Below are 24,346 nucleotides of genomic sequence, written 5' to 3'. Positions count from 1 at the left end.
AAAGGCTGAGATATCTTTGCTCTAAGGTGACGCAAATGTGAAATACACATTTCTTTCTCCCTCTTCAGGAGTGATGGCAAACCTTGATTGTGATTGTGTTTATGAGCAGGACTAGTGGGTCTAAAGGTGGAGGGACTGCCGTGTGGTGAAGGACCTGCAGTTACTAGGTTTTCATGAATAGTTGAGTCGCCTAAAGTGTTACTAAACCTACAACAGTGAAATCAGTCTGTATATGCAGTAAAGAATGCTGGTCATACTCACAGTGGAACCTAAGGGGTTAATCCTCAGCATTGTGGAAAAAGGCTGTTTGATTCTATCTCCTCTGATCGTCCCTTTCTTTTACTGTCCCCAATCCATCTGTTGCTAACACAGAGCCCTAGGAGGCACTTTGCACATGCTCAGTTTGGTGTGTATTGCTAGAGTTTTGTTTTTTTTGGGGGGAGGGTGCATGAGAGCAGCACAAGGCCAATCAGCAATTTCCAGACAGAGGTTGCAGCCTCATAGGACAGTCAGAGGAGAATGAAAACTCCTCTTACAAGCTTTAACCAGTGCTCGGCTGGACAATGATAGAAGTCAGAAGACTGGTATATACTGCTGATGAGAAAAGGTATTTAACAGTTTATATTTACTAAAATATTTGCATTTCCATGTTCTGTGTACTGTGGGAGACCAGATATAGTAAATGCAGGGTCTTGGGTTTAGTAACACTTTAACCTTGTTTCCACATCCTATGCATGAAAACATAGGAACTGGGGTGCAGAAAAATGGTAGCAGGTGCTCTGGACTGATGAGTAAAAATTTTATATTTGTAGCTGTTTCAGGAGGCAGTTTGCCAAAGGGCTGAAGATCAGTACAATAATGAGTGTCTACAGGCAACAGTGAAGCATGGTGGATGTTCCTTGCAAGTTGGGGCTGCATTTATACAAATGGGAGTTGGAGATTTGGTGTCCTCAATGCTCCCAAATACAGACAGATACTGATTCATCATGCCATACCATCAAGGAGGCATGTGACTGGCCCCAAATTTATTTTGCAACAGGACAATGACCCCAAAACATGCAGCCAATGTCACTAAGAACTATCTTTAGCGTAGAGAACAAGGAATCCTGGAAGTGATGGTTTGGCCCACACAGAGCCCTGATCTCAACTTCATCGAGTCTATCTGGGATTACACGAAGAGACAGATGGATTTGATGCAGCCTTCATCCACAGAAGATGGTATCTACTATTTTAACAACTTTGGAATAAGTGCAGCAGAGGTGGGAGATATAGTATTGTCCAGTGGTTAGTAGGGGTGCAACGGAACGTCACAGATCCGTGATCCGAACGGGTCACCATGTTCGGATCAACACATGCCCCGATCCACGGAGTGCTCTGCGGCCTCGGCCTTAGGAAAGGCCGCAACTTTGGCCTAGCTCCGGAGCAGCAGCCATCTTGGTGCACCCGTTGGCCGTTTACAATGTGATCGCTCCGCAAATTCAATTATTATTTGCTGATCCAAAAAATGATCCGATCCGTGACTCTGTTTATTTACTTTCCATGTTGTTCGTTTATAAAAAATAATTTAACACTTCCATTCTTCTATTTATAAAAGCATTCCTAATTTACAGCATTTTTTCACACTTAAAGCTCTCTCAGATTAACATAGATATATGGATATGGTGTGAATGAGCCCTAAGGGATGATATTGGGGAAAAGGCTGAAGAATTAGGGAAACAAAATACCATGGATTACAACACATAGCTCAAAGTACATACAACTAACTGAACATATCAATGTCTATGCAACTATTTAAATGGTACATAATGTTTATAATAACATGACCATGTACATTCACATGCTTTCTTTGACTGCAACAACTGTCTGTATTTGACAGAGACAATTGAGTACGGTCCGTGATATTTTTATTATTTGCATTAACATACAATTTTTCAGGACAAGCTTTCGGGGAATGTCCCCTTCTTCAAGGCCCCAGCAGTACTGATTAACAAAAGTTTTAGCAGAATGTTAAAAAAAACAAAATTTTTTGGAAAACTAAAATAAAATATGTAAAAAAAAATTAGTTTTAACAAAATTGACAAAATTAGCAATAAATAAATAAAAACAGACTTGCTGTAGAAGCTCATGAAATAAACATGAGAAAATCATGTCCTTGCTGATCAGCCATTTACCCCAGCATTATCTCCTAGGCATCAATAGAGAATATGTCAGCAGGACAGCTGTATAAAAAGTCAAGTGTGTAAGGTTAGAACGGCAGCTGTGTGAGTTCACAGGAGAGGTGTTTATTATCAAGGAGCCAACTCGTGTGTGAGATCACCAGAGACGTATATATCATGTGCAAGACATTCTGCATACAAACTAATAACCCTGAGTACTTACATTCTCTGATTGAGCTTCAACTGAATAATACAGCTCTCTAATGCTACCATGAAGTGAAGATGTATATTTATTACAACCACAAACGATTTTGTTTCTCAAGGACACCCCCCAATGCTTAAACAGTGCTATAATGATAAATGTACACAATAATTAATCCTATATCAAAAGACAGAAATGTATTTTCCCATTTGAATGAGGAAAGCTTGTGATGATCGTTTTAAAGAACCTCATGGTGTTCTCTAGATCACAACTGTTATCCAAGGCCATCATTTTAAAAAAATATATAAAAAAGAAGATGCATACATGTATAGAATTCTCACTAATATCTTAAAATGTCAAGAGTTAAAATGAAAGGTATGGAACTGGTTTTAGAGGTAATTAATACCTAAAAACATGTTGGTAGGCTATAAATATGTCATGATTCCAATGTCTGCATAAGCAATGCCAGATTTATCAATTTCTAAAGACAGCTGTGACGTGAACTATCTATAATGGGCTGCTACAAACAAATGGTTATGGTTATGGTTGTACCACTGACATTTTTCTAACTATTTGTGATGGATACTGCCTTAAATATATCCTTTGTCTCCAATTCCTCCTGAAAAACAGTAATGCGCTTCCTCGTACTGTATGTAAGTGTGGTTGGACACTTCTGTGCCAACAGTCTCATAGTTATATATCTGCAGTGTTAGATTTAAGGCACTGCTGTCTCTGACTGCTAGCCTCAGTAAAATTTGGTGATGTCACTACTGTGCTGCTCACTTGCTGAGGGTACCTATATGAGGAAGCAAAGTCCTGCCTTGCGAAGATAGCTGCCTTCAGTAATGGGGAAAGGTCAGAAGGAAGACCACAAACAATAATGCTAAGTCTTTTTCCAATTAACTGCCTTTCTTTTAGACCAATTACAGTGTTCATTTCCCCTTTAAGCAGAAGCAGAGTACACTTGTACTTACCTTTCCTCCAGCAAAGCCATGTACATGAGGTTCCTTGGTGGTGTCAATATTTTCACCCAGTATTCTTCTGGGTTCAGCATCTTCTGCTATCTTCACTGACCAGTCCAGGATGACGTAGTTCTCATATGCATGGTAGTCAATTTATCCTGGCACCAAGGATTTTTGTGAGCCAAAAGTGGAACTTTTTGCTCAATTCATGTATAGGGTTTTAGTATAGTGTTTCTTTTTTAGCGATTATATTCAGGATTGACATAACAACACTTTAAAGAGGAAGTAAAGTTCCTTTACTGCCTTATACCTATACATAAGCCTATAATAAGGCTTACCTATAGGTAGTGTAAATATCTCCTGGCATCACTGGCGCCATTCTTGCCATTCCATCCGAGCCATGTGCCGTGAACAGCGGCTCCCACACACTTGTGCAGGAGAGACATCATCGCAGCCATTCACGGAATTGGAGCACGCAAACCCAGAAGCAAAATGGGTGAAGATGGAAGCGGCTGCAGCGTTAACTTCGTGGCACTGGAACAGGTTTGTTTTAAAGAGGAAGTAAACCCTGATGAGTTTACTTCCTCTTTCATTCCCTGCAAAGGCAAAGCATAATGGACTACTATGCATCGCATAGTAGTCCATTATGTGTCACTTACCTGACACAGGAGCCAGCGAAGTCGCCGCTGTCCCTTGTAGTCCGCCGCATCCATCTTGTTGGTGGCGTCTCGCAGCTCCGCCGCTGTCATTCGGCGAAGCCGCGATGACGTCACTCCCGCGCATGCGCACGGGAGTCGACACGCGTGGCAGCTCCAGTCTTGGAAATGCCGCGCTCAGTGCGCCTGCGTGCCGCTGTCTACGGCGCATGCGCCGTAGACAGCGGTGCCCGTTTTCGGGCAAATATCTCCTAAACCATATAGGTTTAGGAGATATTTCTTGGACCTACAGGTAAGCCTTAATCTAGGCTTACCTGTAGGTCAAAGTGGTTTGTAAGGGTTTACAACCACTTTAAGAGAAGTTACAAATACAATACTGGTATAGTAGGGATAAAACTTTTTTACACAAGACACGTGGCCACTCATTAGAATTCGAAGAAAAGAGCTTTAACCTTAAACTACATAGAGGGTTCTTTACTGCAAGAGTGGCAAGGATGTGGAATTCCCTTTCACAGGCAGTGGTCTTAGCAAGGGGGGAGGCATCGATAGTTTCAAAAAAATTGTAGATGAGCACCATGACTGCAACATACAGGGATATATAATGTAATACTGACATATAATCGCACACATAGGTTGGACTTGATGGATTTGTGTCTTTTTTTCAATCTCACCTACTATATAACTATATAATCTGCTAGTATGTTATGCACACCAGCACATTATAACTTGCAGGGGAAATAAATAAAAAAAAGGCCAGCAGTATACAACTGCTTTAAGAATAAGTTTATCATTTTTTAGCCAGGTAATATGAAATATTGCATATGAACATTTCATTCTTCCCTATTCCAGGCAATAGGTGGAGCTGTGGGCACCTTTTCACATGCTTACCAAACAAATTTTAAAGACATCTCTGGACAATACTATATCTCCCACCTCTGCTGCACTTATTCCAAAGTTGTTAAAATAGTAGATACCTTCTGATGCTGTCCACCATTCATGTCCCTTGCCAAGCCCACTTCTAGGAGTAACAATCAGTGGATCCAGTGTTGCAGCTAACCAGTCCCCGCTTCATGACATAATCTCTGCTGCAATTGCCTAAATCCTGAGAGGGCACTGCCGCAGGACAGCCAGTAAGAATTGTCCACATTTTCACAGGCAGTGATGTAAATACATGAAGCAGGACCCTTCTCATGGTAGCCTCAGGACTTGGAGGATCAGGTAATGGTAGATTAAGGTGAGTATTTTGTGATTTGGGATTTTTTTACCAACTGATCAGAGGGGGTGGGAGGTCCCAAAGTTCAGCTTTAACTGCTTTGCTGAAAAAGCCTGTTATTTACAGAACTAAAAAGCTCAAGCCCAAATTTGCATGATACAGCTGAACGAGTCATGTGAGTTATTAATTCCCCCTTTTACTCCCTTTACGTGAAATGCTTCTGGGTATGAGTTTATGCCCTGATATATTCTGTGACAATGATAAACATTGTTAACCAGTTCCCGAGCGGCTCACACAGATATACTGCGGCAGAATGGCTGTCCTGGTGAAATCCTTTATATATACGGCTTTGCCCAGGAGCGCCACCAGAGGGCGTGCAAGCGCCACCGAAGAAACGCGCGATCATCGCCAGCCATGCGCGATCACATGCACGAGAGCCAGCACAGAGATTTGTGAGTGTGAACACACAAATTCCTTTGCTATCAGAGGAGAGAAGACAGATTATGTGTTCCTACAAAGTAGCGACAGCGATCTGTCATTTCTCCTAGTTAGTCCCATCCTCCTACAGTTAGAGCACAGTGAGGGAACACACAGTTAACCCCTTGATCGCCCCCTAGTGGTAACCCTTTCCATGCCAATGACATTTATACAGTATTGCATTTTTATAGCACTGATCACTGTATAAATGTCAATGGTCCCATAAATGTGTCAAAAGTCTCTGATCTGTCCATCACAATACCGCTAACAATCGCAGATCACCGCCATTGCTAGTAAAAAAAATAAACAATAAAAATGCCATAAATCTTTCCCATAGTTTGTATATGCTATAACTTTTGTGCAAACCAATCAATATACGCGTATTGCGATTTTTTTACCAAAAATATGTAGAAGGCCAAAACTGCTACGTGTCGAACCCCTTGCACAAATATACTCACCAAGGGATGTTGAAAGAAGACAGCCAGGGCTGATATCTGCCCCTTGATGGTGCTTAACCACTACAATACAGGGCACTTTCGCCCCCTTCCTTCCCAGCCCAATTTTCAGCTTTCATCGCTCTAGCGCTTTCAGTGACAATTGCGCGGTCATGCTACACTGTACCCAAATTAAATTTTTATCATTTTGTTCGCACAAATAGAGATTTATTTTGGTGGTATTTATTCACGACTCCGTTTTTTATTTTTTGCGATATAAGCGCAAAAAAGCGGAAATTTGGAAAAAAAACAGTATTTTCTTTTTTCTATTTTAAAAGAAATCCAATAAAATCAAATTTTGTCATAAATTTAAGCCAAAATGTATTCTGCTACATGTTTTTGGTAAAAAAAATTCAGTTAAGTGTACAATAATTGGTTTGTGTGATCACGGACATATGTACGCAAATGATCATGTACATATGTGTGCAGGTGATCACGTACATATGTGTGCACATAATCATTGGGACAAGTGATTTTAGTGGGACATATGTGGGGGACATGTTTTTATTATTAAGGACATGTGTTTTTATTTTTTGGGGACATGTATGTTTTGGGGACATGTGTGTTATGGGGACATATGTGGGGACTGTGTTTACACTGTGTGGTGTGTTGTGTGTTTACACTAGACTGAAGATCAGTGAGTAAAAAGCTGTAAAAAAACAGCTCATACTCACTGATCATCAGCCGGCTGCAGCAATCTGCTCTCCTCTCCTCAGCGATGACTTCTGTGTGAGGAGAGGAGGAGCCGATTGCCTAGGAACCGGCTGTTTGTTTACATCACATGACGGCCGTGATTGGACACGGCCGTCATGTGATCAGGAGGGCCAATCACAGAGCCCTCCTGCCGATCTGAGATGCGCCGTGTCCCGGTGACACGGGCGCATCGGGATCGCGCCGCTGCGCGGGCATGCGCGCGCGATCCCGCTCCTCCTGATGGACGTTCCTGAACGTCCTATCAGGAGTAGACGGCTCCCACCCGGCCGTATATGTGCATTGGCCGGGTGGGAAGTGGTTAACCACTTAAGCCCGGACCATTTTGCTGGCCAGAGACCAGAGCACTTTTTGCGATTCAGCACTGCGTCGTTTTAACTGATAATTGTTCGGTCGTGCGACGTGGCTCCCAAACAAAATTGACTTCTTTTTTTTCCTACAAATAGTGCTTTATTTTGGTGGTATTTGATCACCCCTGTGGTTATTTTTTGCGCTATAAACAAAAAAAGAGCGTCAATTTTGAAAAAAACGCATTATTTTTTACATAAAAAATAAATATATAAAAAAAATGTTTTCCTCAGTTTAGGCTGATATGTATTCTTCTACATATATTTGGTAAAAAAAAATATCGCAATAAGCGTTCATTGATTGGTTTGCGCAAAAGTTATAGCGTTTACAAAATAGGGGATAGTTTTATGCAATTTTTTTTAATTTTTTTTTTTTACTAGTAATGGTGGCAATCAGCGATTTTTATCATGACTGCGACATTATGGCGGACACATTGGACATTTCTGACACATTTTTGGGACCATTGACATTTATACAGCAATCAGTGCTATACAAATGCACTGATTCCTGTGTAAATGACACTGGCAGTAAAGGGGTTAACCACTAGGGGGCAGTGTAAGGGTTAAGTATGTCCTGGGGAGTGATTATAACTGTGGGGAGGTGTGGCTACGTGTGACATTTCACTGATCTCTGCTCCCGATCACAGGGAGCAGAGATCAGTGAACGGGGGAGATGCTTGTTTACATTAGCATCTCCCCGTGAGGCGATCGCAGGTATCCCTGTGGGACCCGCGACCAGACTCATGGAGGTCCTGAGCGGCATGCACGCGATAGCATGGCGACAAATTTAAAGGGACGTACAGGTACGCCCGTTTGCCCAGCCGTGCCATTCTGCCGACGTACATTGGCATACGCCGGTTGGGAACTGGTTAAGGCAAGTTTCTGATCCACTCCTCCCTGCAAAAACAGCAGGATCCTGGAAACTGAGTATGTGTGCAGACGCCACCCCATCTCCTCACACATGGAGATGTAGGCCTTCCACATCCATGTGAAGATGACTTAAGTGCCCTGAGCATAGTGGAAATTACCGAGCCTGGCAGACCTTGGTCCCATAGCACCTGACTTTCAACAGCCATGCCGTTAAAACCAGTGACGGTAAAGCAGGATGAAGTATCGAACCTTGCGATAGAAGGTCCTCTCGCATCGGCAGCCACCAAGGAACATCCACCACCAGTCGTACTATGTCAGCCCATCAAGGACACCGAGGCCAATCCAGGGCCATCAAAATCACCGGAATCCCCTCGACCTCCACTCTGTGTAGCAGGCATGGCAGGAGTTTTAGTGGGGGGAGGCATAAATCAGCCGATAATGCCCCCATGGAGCCACCAACGCGTTTGACATGTCCGCCCAGGGGTCTCTTGCCCTGGACACAAACCTCTGCACCTTCCGATTGAGCCATGAGGCCAAGAGATCCACATCTGGTGTGCCCCACCTTAGGCAAATGAGCTGCAATACATCCGGATTCAACGACCATTCCCCTTGGTCCAGCATCTGACGACTTAGGTAGTCCGCCTGACAGTTTTCTATGCCTGTAATATATACGGCCGACAGGGCTGGCACGTGCCGCTCTGCCCACTGAAGGATGTGAGTGACCTCCCGTGCTGCAGCCAAGCTCCTTGTTCCTTCTTCATGGTCGACATACGCCCCTGCAGTGGCGTTGTCCGACTGGATCCTGACCGGATGCCCCTGCAGCCTCTTTGCACAAAAAATGAAAAAATTCCCAGGACCAATGGTCCCCTCAGGGAACCAGGTCCTTCTCCTACACTAGGCAGAAAAAACTGTGCTGCTGGAAGGAAAGTGAGGGGTCATAGCCAGTGGAACCGCCCCCCTGGGCGGTGCTGTGCAGTTTTGCTGTTTTTACCTGTTTTACATGCTTAGTCCTCTCCTGTAGGTGGCAATATAACCCTAAGGTCAAGATTTAAAGGAGCTGTGTCCGTCAATGAACGAAAGAGAAAAGAACATTACAATGTATGCCCAACAAGGACTAGCAACGTACTGGTATGTTGCTGGACTTTGAGTGATTATACCAGAATGATGGCTGCAGGTTTAGGTATCATCTTGGTATCATTCTTTTCAGCCAGCGGTCGGCTTTCCTGTAAAAGAAATTCTAGCAGATAATTAGCCTCTAGACTGCTTTTACAAGCAGTGGGAGGGAATGTTCTGCCCTCTCCCTTGTCTTCCAGGGTTTTCTCGGGCTCTCCTGTCCCAACAGGGAACCTAATAATGCAGCCGGTGGTTCCGCCATCTGACCATAGAGCTGATCAGAGACCAGATTGGCTCCAATCATCTCTATGGTCTAAGAAACCGGAAGCTACAAGCATTTCATGACATAGGTTTCGCCAGATATAAACAGCGCCATTGGGAAATTGGGAAAGCATTTTATCACACCGATCTTGGTGTGGCCAGATGCTTTGAGGGCAGAGGAGAAATCTAGATTCTAATAGACCCATTTTTTTTTAAGAAAGAGTACCTGTCACTACCTATTGCTATCATAGGGGATATTTACATTCCCTGAGATAACAATAAAAATGATTAAAAAATAAATAAAAATGAAAGGAACCATTAAAAAAAAAAAAAAAAAAGCAAAAAAAACAAAACACCCCTGTCCCCCCCCATGCTCACGCGCAAAGGCAAACGCAAGCGCCAGTCTGGTGTCATATGTAAATAACAATTGCACCATGCATGTGAGGTATCACCTGGAAGGTGAGATTGAGGGCAGCAATTTTAGCAGTAGACATCCTCTGTAAATCTAAAGTGGTAGGTAACCTATAAAGGCTTTTAAAAAAGTATTAGTTTGTTGCCGCTGCACGTTTGTGCACAATTTTAAAGCATGTCATGTATGATAACCATGTACTCGGCATAAGATCATCTTTTTTATTTCATCAAACATTTGGGCAATATAGTGTATTTTAGTGCATTAAAATGAAAAAAAGTGTGTTTTTTACAAAAAAAAAATTGCATTTGAAAAATCGCTGCGCAATACCTGTAGGGCCTTTGCTTTAAAAAAATATATAATGTTTGGGGGTTCAATGTAATTTTCTTGCAAAAAAAATATTTTTTCATGTAAACAAAAAGTGCTTTGTCTTCAAGTGGTTAGAAGAGTGGGTGATGTGTGATAGAAGCTTCTAAATGTTTTGCATAAAATGCCAGGACAGTTCAAATCTTACTCACTACCTATCAGAGTTTCGGAGGCCCTGAATGTTCAAGATAGCAAAAAAAAAAACACAAATGACCCTATTTTGGAAAGAAGACACTTCAAGCTTTTTGCTGAGAGGCATGCTGTGTCCATGGAATATTTGATATTTTGCCACAAGTTTTGGGAAAATTAAAAAAATTTTTTTTTTTACAGAAAGTGTTACACAAATGATATATTGTTCAAACATGGCATGGTTTTATTTGGAATTACAATCAAACTACATTCTGCTGCTTATCCTGAGTATGGAGATACCACATGTGAGAATTTTTTGGAGCCTAGTCGCGTACAGGACCCCAAAAACCAAGCACCGCCTTCAGGCTTTCTAAAGGCGGAAAATTGTGATTTTACTCCTCACTACCTATCACAGTTACGGAGGCCCTGAAATGTCCAGATAGCAGAACCCCCCCCCCCCCTCCCCCCAAATGACCCCATTTTGGAAAGTAGACTGGCCAAGGTATTTGCTAAGAGGCATGGTATTTTGCAGATCTAATTTATTTTTGAAAATTAAGAAAGAAAAGAAAAAATGTATTTATTTTTCTTTTTTCAATTTTCAAAACTTTGGGACAAAAAGTGAGATCTGCAAAATACTCAACATGCCTCTCAGCAAATAGTTTGGGTGTCTTCTTTCCAAAATGAGGTCATTTTGGGGGGGGGGGGGGGGGGTTGTGCTATCTGGGCATTTCATGACCTCCAAAACTGTGATAGGCAGTGAGGAGTGAAATCAAAAATATACACCCTTAGAAAGCCTGAAGGCGGTGATTGGTTTTCGGGGTCCTGTACACGGCTAGACTCCCAAAAAGTCTCACGCATGAGGTATCCCCGTATTCAGAAGAAGCAGCAGAATGTATTTTGGGCTGTAATTTCACATATAACCATGGCACGTGTGAGCAACATATCCTTTAGTGACAACTTTGTGTATTTTATTTTTGTCATCTTTCAATCCAATCACTTGTGAAAAAAATATATGTATTCAATGGGTACAACATGCCTCTCAGCCATTTCATGGGATGTCTACTTTCCAAAATGGGTTCATTTTTATGACTAAAATTGATATTATAGATTTTTTTTTTTATAACAAAAAGTAGAAAATATCTTTTTTTTTCCGTATTTTCGGTCTTTTTCTATTTATATTGCAAAAAATAAAAATTGCAGAGGCAATTAAAAACGATCAAAATGAAAGCTCTATTTGTGAGGAAAAAAAAGACGCTATATAGTTTGGGTACAGTATTGCATGACCACGCGATTACCAGTTAAAGCAACGCAGTGCCAAATTGTAAAAAGTGCTCTGGTCATTGCACATCCTCCGGGGCTCAAGTGGTTAAACTACAGCCCACAACCTTCTGCGCAGCATTTATTATTTTCTGAAGGGAAGCCTTTTCTGCTTGTGTGCAGTTGGGATACCAAACTAAAATGCAATATGTCAGCACGCTCTCAATAGTGGAGCGATAGAAGGACTCCAAGATATGTTTCTCTAGGCCTTTTTTTTTTTTTTTGAGAAGTCTCAAGAGATATAACCGTTGCTGATATTTCTAGGTAACAGCTGTCTGATGTTAAGTGGAACCATGTCTCACGCTTCCTAAAATCAGTTATTAATTCCTTGGTCTTCCCAGTGTTTATGGACAAACTTTTTGCCCCACACCACTACTAGGTTGGCCACCTCTTCCCTATAATATTTCTCATCACCTCTTGTGAAGTTAACTACTATGGTGGTATCACCTGCGAATTTGATGATGATATTTGTAGAAAAGAAAGGAGTACAATCACACGTGTATAGAGAGTAAAGAAGGGGGCACAGTACATAACCTTGTAAAACTCCTATGCTGACCACACGCTGGGAAGAAACATGCTTACCCAGTTTGATCATCTGCGGGCGGTCTACCAGAAAGTCCTTTATCCAAGAGCGAAGGGATGTGGGCAAACTCAGCTTCAACATCTTCTACACCAAAAGCCAAACTATCGTCAATGAACAACATTCTGATGTAGTTGCCAGAGTGTTCCAGATGACTTAAAGCCACATGTAGTGCAAGAGCAATAGCATCTTCAGTGCTTCTATTGACTCTGTACACAAATTGATGTGGGCCAAAACTACCTGGTAAAGCTGTCTTAATACATTGTAAAACCAGACCCTCAAAGCACTTCATTATTACCGGGATAAGTGCAATCGGCCTATAGTCCTTCTAACTATCTATAGTTGCTTTTTTGGGTATTGGGGTAATAATGGTAGATTCTAAGCAGGTTGGAACCATAGCCATTGATAATATGCAATTAAATATATTAGTAAAGACCCCTGCGATTTGGTGGGCACAGGCTTTAACAACCCTCCCTGGGACCCCACCTGGACCCGCCGATTTCCTAACATTACCAAGCTTAAATGCCTGATGCACCTCATGTTCGTGTACCACAGGTGCAGCACCTCCCGTAAACTGGATTAAAAGTTGTATTTGTTGGGGTACTGCTACTTCAAAACGTTAGAAAAAGCTGTTTAATTCCTCAGCCAGTTGAATATTAAAATTATTCCCGTTCTCTCAATAGACAACATACTCTCTTGTCCATCCAGGGCTTCTGATTGGGAAAGACCTTGATACGCTTCCTTTCTGTAACAATACACAAGTCTACACAAGTACTAATGTAACTCAGTACTGTTTCAGTGTAAGTATTTAGGTCATGTTGTTCAAAAATTTCCCGGGTGGAATTCTATAGTCACAATATACACTTTCCTTTTAAAAAATTGGCATTGTAAAAATACTACAAACAATAACTATTTCTGGCAATTCAATATAAGCGTACTTGAAAACTCTACTTTGATGCTGTGAATGCTGTATGTCTATTGGTCGTCTCTTTCCACGACTTCCTGTATTTCCTGCATGCTTTGCAGCTTTTCCTCTGTGGTTTACTTTTGATTTCTAAGGACTACAAATCCCATGGTACCTTGCTGTCAGCAAGCAGTAATTCCTATACTCAGACTCCTCCTCTCAGCACCTCTGTAGCACAGAAGGCAGGCTCTGTGAAATGTGTGACACAGCAGTGCCTATTCACAGGGCATAGTAAATACAAAACTCAATTAAGTAAATGTGTGGGGATCTTTACTAGGTACGTTTACAAACTTCAAGACCATTCAGATTAATAGGAGTAGGCTAGAAATAATAAAAATGCAATGTGGAAATTAATATACAATTTTACATGTTGACTGTAGATACACTTTAATGTGTCTAATAACAAGAATGTTGATTGCCACCATAAGGGACTGTAAACCCCTTTTACAGGCATAATAACATCTACTGATATGCACTGTGTCTGTACAGACACGGGTTTTGTGAGTTTTTCAAAGTAGGTGACAGCTTCACTAATTCATATAAGAAAGGGGTCAAAAAGTGACTACAGAATCCAATCCTTCCACACCCACTTTAATGTTAGACATTTTAATGTATAGTTATAAACACTGAGATGTTTTGTGTACCTATAGAACAAGCACAATTGACATTTTAATTGGGATTCGTACAAAGACGGAAACATGGCTTAATTATGTCACTGATCAAATGAATTGTTTATTGAAAGCTGAATTAGAGATATTTGATTGGTGTGGCTCTCATTTTATGTGCCAACATTTGCTCTATTACCTGGAGGGCAGTCTACAGGACTCTGCATGTTTCAGCATATTTTTAAGTTCATTTGGAAAAGGCTTCCATTTTTCTATTTTCCAATTATCTTTTATAGCATGCACTGCTGTTTAATCTTAAAATCATAAATGAAGTTTAAATCCTTACTGACATCTTAAATGTTTGTAAGGCGATAGACTTAAAAAAAAAAAAAAAAAAAAAAGTTATTTGTATGCTGTTATCCAGCACAATGGCAGCAACCCAGATAAACACATTAACAAAGATATAAAGGAACATTCAATGAGTTCAATGGAAAAAATAGCCAACATATTTGTTTATGTGAACGATAACAAAAGCAGAGTTCAAAATTAAAGTGGTAGTCCATCCGTAGCAAAAATTTGCAAATGCAGCACTGATCTCATGATCAATGTGCATTTATATATATATATATATTTTTTTTTTTTGCAATGAAGGCTACGCAGCATTGCACCAAAGCAGCTGGAGCTTCTTTCACGCAGTTGTTGCGCATAGGGCAGTCTATTTAAGTGGACATCATATGGAAACGCGTGCGAAACTGCGTACGGGAAAATGTCCCACCACACAAAGTGTGAATGGCGCCTGAAAAAAATAGGCAAAAAAAAAACAAAAACGTTTTTTTTCTCTGCAAAGTGTGACAGAAGCAGTGTGTGTAAGTGGTATGTGACAGGCTGAGAGATGATTTTGCCAGTGAAAGGGTGTTCGTATTAGTATCACAGGATGGTCACTATAGCTGGCCATACATTGAGCAACTTTTTTTCTAGCTCCTAATGAGCTGGACGAATTTCATTGCTGTCATGATCACATTGCCCATAATCCTTTGACTGAAAAATCGAAGGAGCCGTGCAGATGATTGTTGGCTGACCAGCGCCTGCATCCAATCATTCGCAGGCACTGTTCAAATAATCTGACAACCAGTGCTGCTGGCTATTAGAATACAACAGTCGCAGCAGGAGATTCGCAGCAGGAATCACTTTGATTTCAGCCCATGCCAAAAGAAAGAAATTTATGGGTATATGACCAGCTTAACAACTTGCCGACCTTCTCACACGATATACATCGGCAGAATGGCAGGGCTGCGCAAAATAACGTATGGGTATGTTGTTCCCTTTAAGAGCTGCTGGAGGTGCCCGCCCACGGCATGAGACCCGATGCACATGGATGGTGGGCGCGATCGCCACTGGCCACCCGTGATCGCGGGCATGAGAGCCAGAGAGCCAGCATGGGAATTTGTGTGTGAACACCAATCCCTGTTCTGTCAGGGGAGAGGAGACATATCGTTTGTTCCTAGTAAGCAGGACAGCGATATGTCCCTTCCCCTAGTCAGTCCTATCCCCATTCAGTTAGAAACACTAACTAGGGAACACATTTAACCCCTTAATCGCCCCCTAGTGTTAATCCCTTCCCTATCAGTGACCTTTACACAGTAATCAGTGCATTTTTATAGCACTGATCGCTGTATAAATGTTAATGGTCCAAAAAATGTGTCAAAGTTATCCGATCTGTCCACCGCAATTTCACAGTACTGATAAAAATTGCAGATTACGGCCATTACTAGTAAAAAAAAAAATAATAAAAATGCCATAAATCTTTCCCATAGTTTGTAGATGCTATAACTTTTGCGCTAATCAATCAATATACACTTATTGCGATTTTTTTTTTACCAAAAATATGTAGAAGAATACATATTGGCCTAAACTGATGAAGACTGATGAAAACATTTTTGGGCATATTTATTAGAGCAAAAAGTAAAAAATATATATTTTTTTTGTTTTTTTAAATTGTTGCTCTTTTTTTGTTTATAGCGCAAAAAAAAAAAACACAGAGGTGATCAAATACAAGAAAGCGCTACTTGTGGGAAAAATAGACACAAAGCGATGCAGTGCCAAATTGTAAAAAGTACTCTGATCAGGAAAGGGGTAAAATCTTCCAGGGCTGAAGCGGTTGAAGTGATATTACACCCAAAAGCAAAAATGTAATATATTACACCTTACCAATCCCTAGATGTGGTGGCTGCATTGGTTTACCTTTTTTAAGCTTTTTTACCTCAATTTCACCTGGTGGCCCTGCCAGTAACACAAAGCCTGTCTAAGCCCTTGTACACATGGTCGGACATTCCGACGGAAAAAGTCTGATCAGACCGTGTTGTCGGATAATCCAACCATGTGTGGGCTCCATCGGACTGTTTCCGTCGGAATATCCGACCGACAAAGTTTTAGAGCTGGGCTATGAAATTTTCCGACAACATGATCCGATCGGACTTTGTCTGATCGTTTGTAGAGAATTCCGATCGGACAAAGTGCCACGCATGCTCAGATCAAATTCCTAGACCAAAGCTATTGTCTACTAGCTTGAACGTAGTCCCGTCGTAACGAAATAACGTCATCACGTTACGAACGCTCGGATTTTCCAACAACTTTGTCCGACTGTGTGTATGCAACACAAGTTTCGGACAAAATCCGATGGATTTTGTTGTCGGAATGTCCGACCGTGTGTACAAGGACTTAGGGTAACTGCATTCAGGATGAAGTAGTAAAGCAAACCCCTTAGGACAGCGGCATTGTCAGTCTGGGAAAAGGGCAGTGTGATAGATCATAGAAGAAAGCTCTAACGATAGCTCTGCTATGTAGACTAAAACTACTAAAACAGGGTATGGTGAAAACAATGGGAGAAGGGCTACACCATGCAGAGTAGCCGGTGAGCAGAACGAGAACAGGAGGGAGAGATTACATCCGGCTACTTTCATTTCTCACTGTGTTTGCAGTGAACAAAACATACGTTACACGGAACAAACATGTAATAATAAGATCTTTGACTATAAACCCACAGGAAAATTAAAGATTTCAGCGAGAAAAAGCATGAAGAGCCAAGGAAAAATATTACATTAGGCATCTTAGCAGGGCAATAGTATGATGCTGGAACTCTTTCAAAATATGACATTTGTTTCTGCACTCACCACTTCTTCGTCTGACAGTTCCCGGCCCTGGATGCTGCTGTTCTCGCGTACTGCTAGCTGGTGTTTCTTTCCTTTAATATGGCTGAACAGGTAAACCTCAGAGGAAATCTGCCACAAAAGAAGATTCAACCTTTTAGTTGATAATTAGCATATATTTTTTATTAAAGATACATAATCACGCTGCCCTTTAGCAGACATACGGCTGTGAAATGAATTGTTAATGGCACCCCCACACATCTGCAAATGCTGGCGTTTTCACATGTGCCACGGCCCCATGCAGTTTATTGCAGCACATTTTTGGAAAAGAGTCAGGGACTTCTTTTCTGTTATTCTCATGCATAGGGCAGGCCACTGCAATTAATGCCTATGGTTGATTGCACCTATAGGTTTGAACCAAGCCTAAGTGTCTGTACTTGTTCTCTAGTCCCCTTCAGGATTACTGACAAAACAGCATGAAGCACAGCCTCCTGACATGCGAGTTCTCTGCAGACGTCACATGAAATACTGTACCCCACTATCCCCGGCTCCAAGCTTTTCTGATCTTTGTACAAAAAAAAATGATACTTCTTATGGATTATTTAAGTTCAGTCCCAAACCATATCCAGGTAGCTCTTTATCTACTAACAACAACATGCTAAATAAACAAAAAAAAACAGGTAATAAATTGTTTTACAATGCTTAGATACACCCTTTTGGCTCCCCCGTATTATTAAAAAGTATGGTTGGTAGGTCTAATAAATGCAACCTTTAACAAGCTCCGCAAAACAACAAAGAACCCAAAATCAAGAGGTATTCGTTTGCATGTGGGCCAAAATATGGAAGCTCATCACCCACATCAAGGACTTGTTTGTGATCCCTGTTCTGGTCTAACACAGTACAACACAAAAAAAAAAAAACGAATAAAAACATATTATTTACGGTATTTCCAGTAACTATTGTAGCTATGTGGAAAAGTAATATACCTCCCTCAAGATCTCAATGGTTGGGTAGGATCTCAGAGATCCAACAAATGGAGGATCTCACTATGCCACTGAAAGAAAAGGAGGAAAAATATCGGAATATCTGGGCCCCATATTTGCAATACAGGGAGCGTGTCATTCTGACTGATAGAGGATGAGGACTGGGGGGGGGGGGGAGGAGGGAGAGGAATGGATATTGCTTTTTTTTCTCTCTTCTCTTTTGGGTGTCCCTATGTCTAAATAGATGATACCAGGAGAGGGGTTGGGACTGGGGGAGGGAATGGGGAGGGAGAGAAAGAAAATGATATATATTTGTAATGGAAGAATGTGAAGGCAATGTGAAAATGAATATTGTATGTTTATAATGTAACTGTTGGTTATTGAATAAATTGCCTGATGAGAGGGGTCTATTATTGTTTTGTAACGATGAAAAGAAAAGGAAAAATAAAGAATTTTAAAAAAAACACAGTCATCATGAAGTAGAGAAAATATGGCACAACAGTGACATTACCAAGAACTGGACGTCTCTCCAAAATAGATGAAAAAATAAGAAGAAAACTGGTCACAGAATCTGCCAAAAGGCCTACAGCAACATTAAAAGAAGCTGCAGGAATATCTGGCACGTACTGGCTGTGTGGTACATGTGACAACAATCTCCTGTATTTTTCATATGTCTGGGCTATGGGGTAGAGTGGCAAGATGGAAGCCTTTTCTTATGAAGAAAAACATCTAGGAGTAGCTAAATTTTGCAAAAACACATCTGAAGTCTCCCAAAAGCATGTTGGAACATGTGTTATGGTCTTATAAAACCAAGGTTGAACTTTTTGGCTATAATTCCAAAAGATATACTTGGTGCAAAAACAACACTGCACATCACCAAAACAACACCATACCCACTGTGAAGCATGGTGGTGGCTGCATCATGCTTTGGGGCTGTTTTTCTTCAGCTGGAACAGGGGCCTTAGTCAACATAGAGGGAATTACGAACAGTTTCAAATACCAGTCAATATTGGTACAAAACCTTCAGGCTTCTGCTAGAAAGCTGAACATGAACAAGAACTTCATCTTTCAGCATGACATGACCCAAAGCATACATACAAATCAACAAAGGAATGGCTTCACCAGAAGAAGATTAACGTTTTGGAATGGCCCAGCCAGAGCCCAGACCTGAATTCCTTCCATTTACAACCTGTGGGTGATCGGAAGAGGGCTGTGCACAGGAGATGCCCTTGCAATCTGACAGATTTAAAGTGTTTTTGCAAAGAAGAGTGGGCAAATATTGCCAAGTCAAGATGTGCTATGCTGATAGACTCATACCCAAAAAGACTGAGTGCTGTAATAAAATCAAAAGGTGCTTCAACAAAATATTAGTTTAAGGGCACACTTATGCAACCATATTATTTCAGTTTTTTTATTTTTACTCCCCCCCCCCAAAAGATTTCAGTTTGTTTTTCAATTGAGTTGTACAGTTTATAGGACACAATTAAAGGTGGAAAAAGTTCTGAAATGATTTATTTTTGTCTCATTTTTTTACATCACAGAAACCTGACATTTTAATATGGGTGTGTATAATTTTTATATCCACTGTACATGTTGATGACTGTTATAATTTGGACAACAGGCCCCATTCTCACTTGGTGATTTGAAATTGCTGTAAAACACACAACATTTGGATGTCATAATTCTTTATGGCACCCCAAACGTGGTATGCTCTTGCTGCAATTGTTACATGACAGAAATGCAAGGAAAGTGTGGCAAAACGCGCCTTTAAACATCGTGCCAAGCTTGTCAACCAAAATGGAGCAGGAGTTTCTTTTGAAAACTTATGGGATGTATGACATCATTTTGGCCTAGGCAAAAATATATGAAAACAAGTTAATATAATAAAGCTTCCTATTAATTTACCAATCTTAGCAGCATAAGCATTAAAAATAGTTCATGTTGATTGAGAGAATTTAATTCTGCTTTAAGGGTGTGGCACACTGCATCAACAAGGGCCAAAAAAGTCTCTTTCAATTTAGGAGTAATAGCAGAAGACTGCAACTTCTCAGGAGAAAGCTCATCAGTCAGCAACTGGAGTGATTCATTATCCAACAGTGTTTCCAAAGCGGAAGGCTCGGAAGCAGTTAAGGCCACAGACAGAACAAGCACTGAGTCTGCAGTGGAAGGCACAATATTTTGTTTATGGCCTCTGCACTAGGGTCAAATATTAACTGGGAAATCTGCATCATAAGGTCTTGAATGACTGTAGTAAAAACCCCCACTGAAAGAGTGGCCCAGAAATAACTTGATGGAACAAGGAGTACTCCAAGAAGGGGATACACTTGAACACCAATGGGCATCATGACTTCCAGTTATGGTTCAAGGTAGAAGACTAGGCCTCTAGTACACATAGAACCTGGGCCAGTGGTAGTTAGCAGACAGTGCTCAAGACCGATAGGTTGATTGGCCAGAGGTGACCAAGCATCACTGCAGGTTGCATCATTGTTACACATAGCTCTTGTAGCAGGAGAGATGCTTTCTCGTCTGACAGAAAATAGAGTACAGAGTGCACACATGCAACACTCCACCCAGTGTAATAATGTCAGAAATCAGTCCAACAGCATTACCTCTTCAAAGGCAAGCCCGCAGGAAACCAATTAGGCACCCAGCAGATAATTAAAGAGCTTGCAGTGCCAAGTCCGAATGGCCTACTCACATAAGTAGGTCTTCAGACACAGAGGCAATGCCAACAGCTCTGGGCGAACGGACCTCCTTCAGCTATAGGGAGATGATTTTTAAAAGTTGCTATAAAAAAGGTTAAAGAGGAACTGCAGTATGCTCACATAATTTGTAGTAAAAACATCTGAAAACATCCTGAAGCTTCCCTCCAACCACTATGCATATTATTTTATATATGCTGTGATTTTGCACTTGTCAAATATGCTGTAGAAATCTCCCTCCACTAAGTCTGGCTGCAGCCATTTTAACTGTGGACAGCTGAAGCTGCTGCCTGTTCACTTCCTGGATTTACACAGACACACAGAGGCACACCTCCAGCTCTGCAGCTTTCATTGGCCCTCTTATGACTCATCTCCCCTCCCTACCTGGCAAACTCTCACAAGAGTGAGAGAGAAAGCTGTGCATGTCATAAGCCTAGGCTAATGACCGGACAGGAACAGGAAGTGGACTGTATAAGGTATTGCAGATAAAAAAAGCTTTACTATCAAAAGTTAAAACAACAAGGCTCAGAATACGATCCTGTAGACAGCAGCGGCACCCTGACAGATAGCTCTGGTGACGGAGTAGTCGTCCCTGCCAAGATCAGGCATACCCGACCCCGTTCTTCTGCTGCTGTTGAGGTGCAAGAAATGTAGGGCTCTGATAACGAGCAGAGAACCATTACTAGTGCCGCTCATCCTTCTGGTGAACTGGCAAGCCCCAGGGGCCTAGTACACCCTGGTCATAGTCAAACCAGCACTGCAGTGTTACGTGGTGACGTGGCGAGTCCCATCAGTGCAGTTCAAGCTGGTGAGGTGGCTAGCACAACTAGTGTCCTGCAGCCACCAAGAAGGCAAAGACAGGCCTGTCGAGCCCATAGTGCCCTTCCTGCTACATTTGCCAATCCGAACTTCTGCAATACCCGTACTTCCCCCATTCACTGGCCAACACGGAATTCAGGTGGAAACAGTTGATTTTACGTCACTTGATTTTTATTCGTTGTTTTTCACGGAAGATCTCTATAGATCTATTGTGGACCAAAGCAATTTGTATGCTGGTCAATTCATCGCCGCTAATCCCCAGTTGACCCTTGCCAGAGATCGGAGACCTATCACGGTCTCTGAATTTAAGACCTTTCTGGGCCTATCCCTCCTCATGGGCATAACTAAAAAAAAGTGTGTTGCGGTCCTTTTGGTCCACTGACCCAATTCACCACATGCCCGTGTTCTCTGCCTCCATGACCAGGGCTAGATACGAGCAGATCTTGCGATTTATGCACTTCAATGACAATGAACTCTGTCGTCCTGGGGGGAGCCCTGAATACAATCGGCAACACAAAATTTTGCCCCTTGTAAACCACTTCAACCAACAGTTTGCAGCCTTGTTTACTCCCGATCAAGTTGTCTGCATTGATGAGTCCCTGATTAAGTTTTCTGGCCGCTTGTCATTCAAACAGATTCTTCCCAGCAAGCGTGCCAGATATGGGATCAAGATGTACAGTATAAGCTCTGTGACAGGGTAACAGACTATACATATACTGTAGTTTTATGGTTTACGAGAAAAAAGATAGTCACATGGAGCCGGAGAACTGCCCAAACTACATAGGAAGCACTGGTAATATTGTGTGAGGCTTGGTGTCACCCTTATTCGGAAAGGGGTAACACTTGTATGTGGACAATTATTACACAAGCTGATTTTTAGTCACTTATTTGATCATGGAATTGCCGCATGTGGCACTGTGCGTTTTATTTACCGAGGCTTACCCCAGTGGCTTGTAGATTCCTGTCTTAGGCTGGAGGAGAGAGCCTGCTTGAGAAGTAATAATTTGCTTGCAGTGAAGTGGAAGGATTCACGGAATGTTTTCGTTCTGTCCTCCCTTCACATAGACAAGACGGTCCAAATTCAAACAGCGACTGGTGTTGTGGAGAAACCCCTCTGTGTTCAAGAATACAACCTTAATATTGGAGGCGTGGACCTCAACGACCAGTTTATGGCGCCGTACTTAAGTGCCCATAAGGCCAGACGCTGGTAAAAAAAAAAGTGTCTGTATACTTATTCCAATTGGCTCTGCTGAGTGCTTATGTGCTATACAAAGCATCAGGACGAACTGGATCCTTCCTTAACCACTTTCCGCCCGCTATATAGCAATATGACGTTGGCAAAGTGGTAGCGATATCCTGACCGGACCTCATATGATGTCGCCAGGTTATGAAGCCGCTGCGTGCCCCCGGGGTGCACATCGCGGCGATCGTTGTTGCGGTGTGTCAGTCTGTCACACCGCAACTCCGATACTCTTTACCACGTGATCAGCTGTTTCCAATCACGGCTGATCACAATGTAAATAGGAAGAGCCGTTGATCGGCTATTCCTCACTCACGTCTGTCAGACACGAGTAGAGGAGAGCCGATCGGCTGCTCTTCTGACAGGGGGGTCTGTGCTGAGGATGCCCACACTGGACCACCAGGGACACCAGTTATGCCCACCACGAGACACCACCAGGTATGCCACCCATTGCCACCAGGGATGCCAATCAGTGTCCACAATGGGCATCACTGATTGGCAGGTATTATTGTTTAGCACCGAATGGCATACATCAGTACAATCCATTACTGTACATCAGTGCCACCTATCAGTGCCCATCCATGCCACCCTGTTTAGCAGAAAATAAAAATCCCAGATGTGATCAAATACCACCAAAAGAAAGCTCTAACAAAATGATAACAATTTAGTTTGGGTACAGTGTAGCATGACCACGCAATTGTCATTCAAATCACTATATCGCTGAAAGCTGAAAATTGGTCAGGGCAGGAAGGTGTAAAAGTGCCTTGTATTGAAGTGGTTAAATTCCAGGAAGAGATTGTCACAGCCCTTCTGATTCCAGATGGTGCTGTGCCCCAACTTCCCAACGCAAATGCAGTAAGCCGGCTGCATGGGAGGCATGTTGTATCTGTAGCAAGCACAGATATAGGTGTGACACCCGCTATTATTGTCCCCCCTGTCCTGACCATCCTGTTCTTTGCATTGGTGAATGTTTTGAATGCTACCACACACTAGTGGAGTATTAGCGTAGGGTATAGCACTGCACAGACTAGGACACACTTTCACAGGGTCTTGAAAGATGCCATTGCATTTTGAGAGACCCAAACTTGGAACCGTTACAGTTAAAGTTACAAATAAAAGTGTAAAAAAAAAGTTATATATATATATATATATATATATATATATATATATAAAAACCGAATGACAAAAAGTTGTAGTTTTATTGCTGTCTCTCTATTGTTGATTTTCTATTGTTTTGCTCTTTTTTCTATGTTTTATCATGTTTGCTTTTCAGGTATATAATTCTTTACTGTGTTGTATTGTTAACCATTATTTTATTTTCAGGTACGCCATTCAGCTGCAGCACTAATTTATTTATCATTTCCCCATCACAGTTAAAAAAAAAATAAAAAAAAATAAGAGCATATATGTCGAAGCATGGGGGCAGGGGTGGAGGGCGATTTGCCCCTAACATTAGGGGCGGATTGCCCCCATGCTTCGGCATATATTTTTTACTCTTTTTTTTTTTTTTAGCACAGATTGTTGTGGTTTTATTGAGTTAATGTTTTATTGTTACCGTTGTTTGCTTTTCAGGTACACCATTCAGCTGCAGCACTAATTTATTTATCTTGACCGCAACAGCGTT

At 41.7% G+C, this 24,346-nt stretch overlaps 1 protein-coding gene across 6 annotated transcripts in view; it reads right to left on the bottom strand.

Moving 5' to 3' along the window:
- Positions 1–24,346, bottom strand: part of SCAPER (S-phase cyclin A associated protein in the ER) — a 399,576-nt gene that overhangs the window by 209,408 nt on the left and 165,822 nt on the right. For all 6 annotated transcript variants that reach the window (XM_077472442.1, XM_077472443.1, XM_077472441.1 and 3 more), the window contains one exon: positions 17,003–17,110. In XM_077472442.1, coding sequence (XP_077328568.1) covers positions 17,003–17,110 — 108 coding nt within the window. The remainder of the gene's footprint in view (positions 1–17,002; positions 17,111–24,346) is intronic.

Source organism: Lithobates pipiens, unplaced genomic scaffold, assembly GCF_037356315.1.
Source record: "Lithobates pipiens isolate NorthernLeopardFrog02 unplaced genomic scaffold, aLitPip1_a1.2 Scaffold_8, whole genome shotgun sequence".
NCBI lineage: Eukaryota > Metazoa > Chordata > Amphibia > Anura > Ranidae > Lithobates > Lithobates pipiens.
This window is presented reverse-complemented; position numbering and strand designations above follow the sequence as displayed.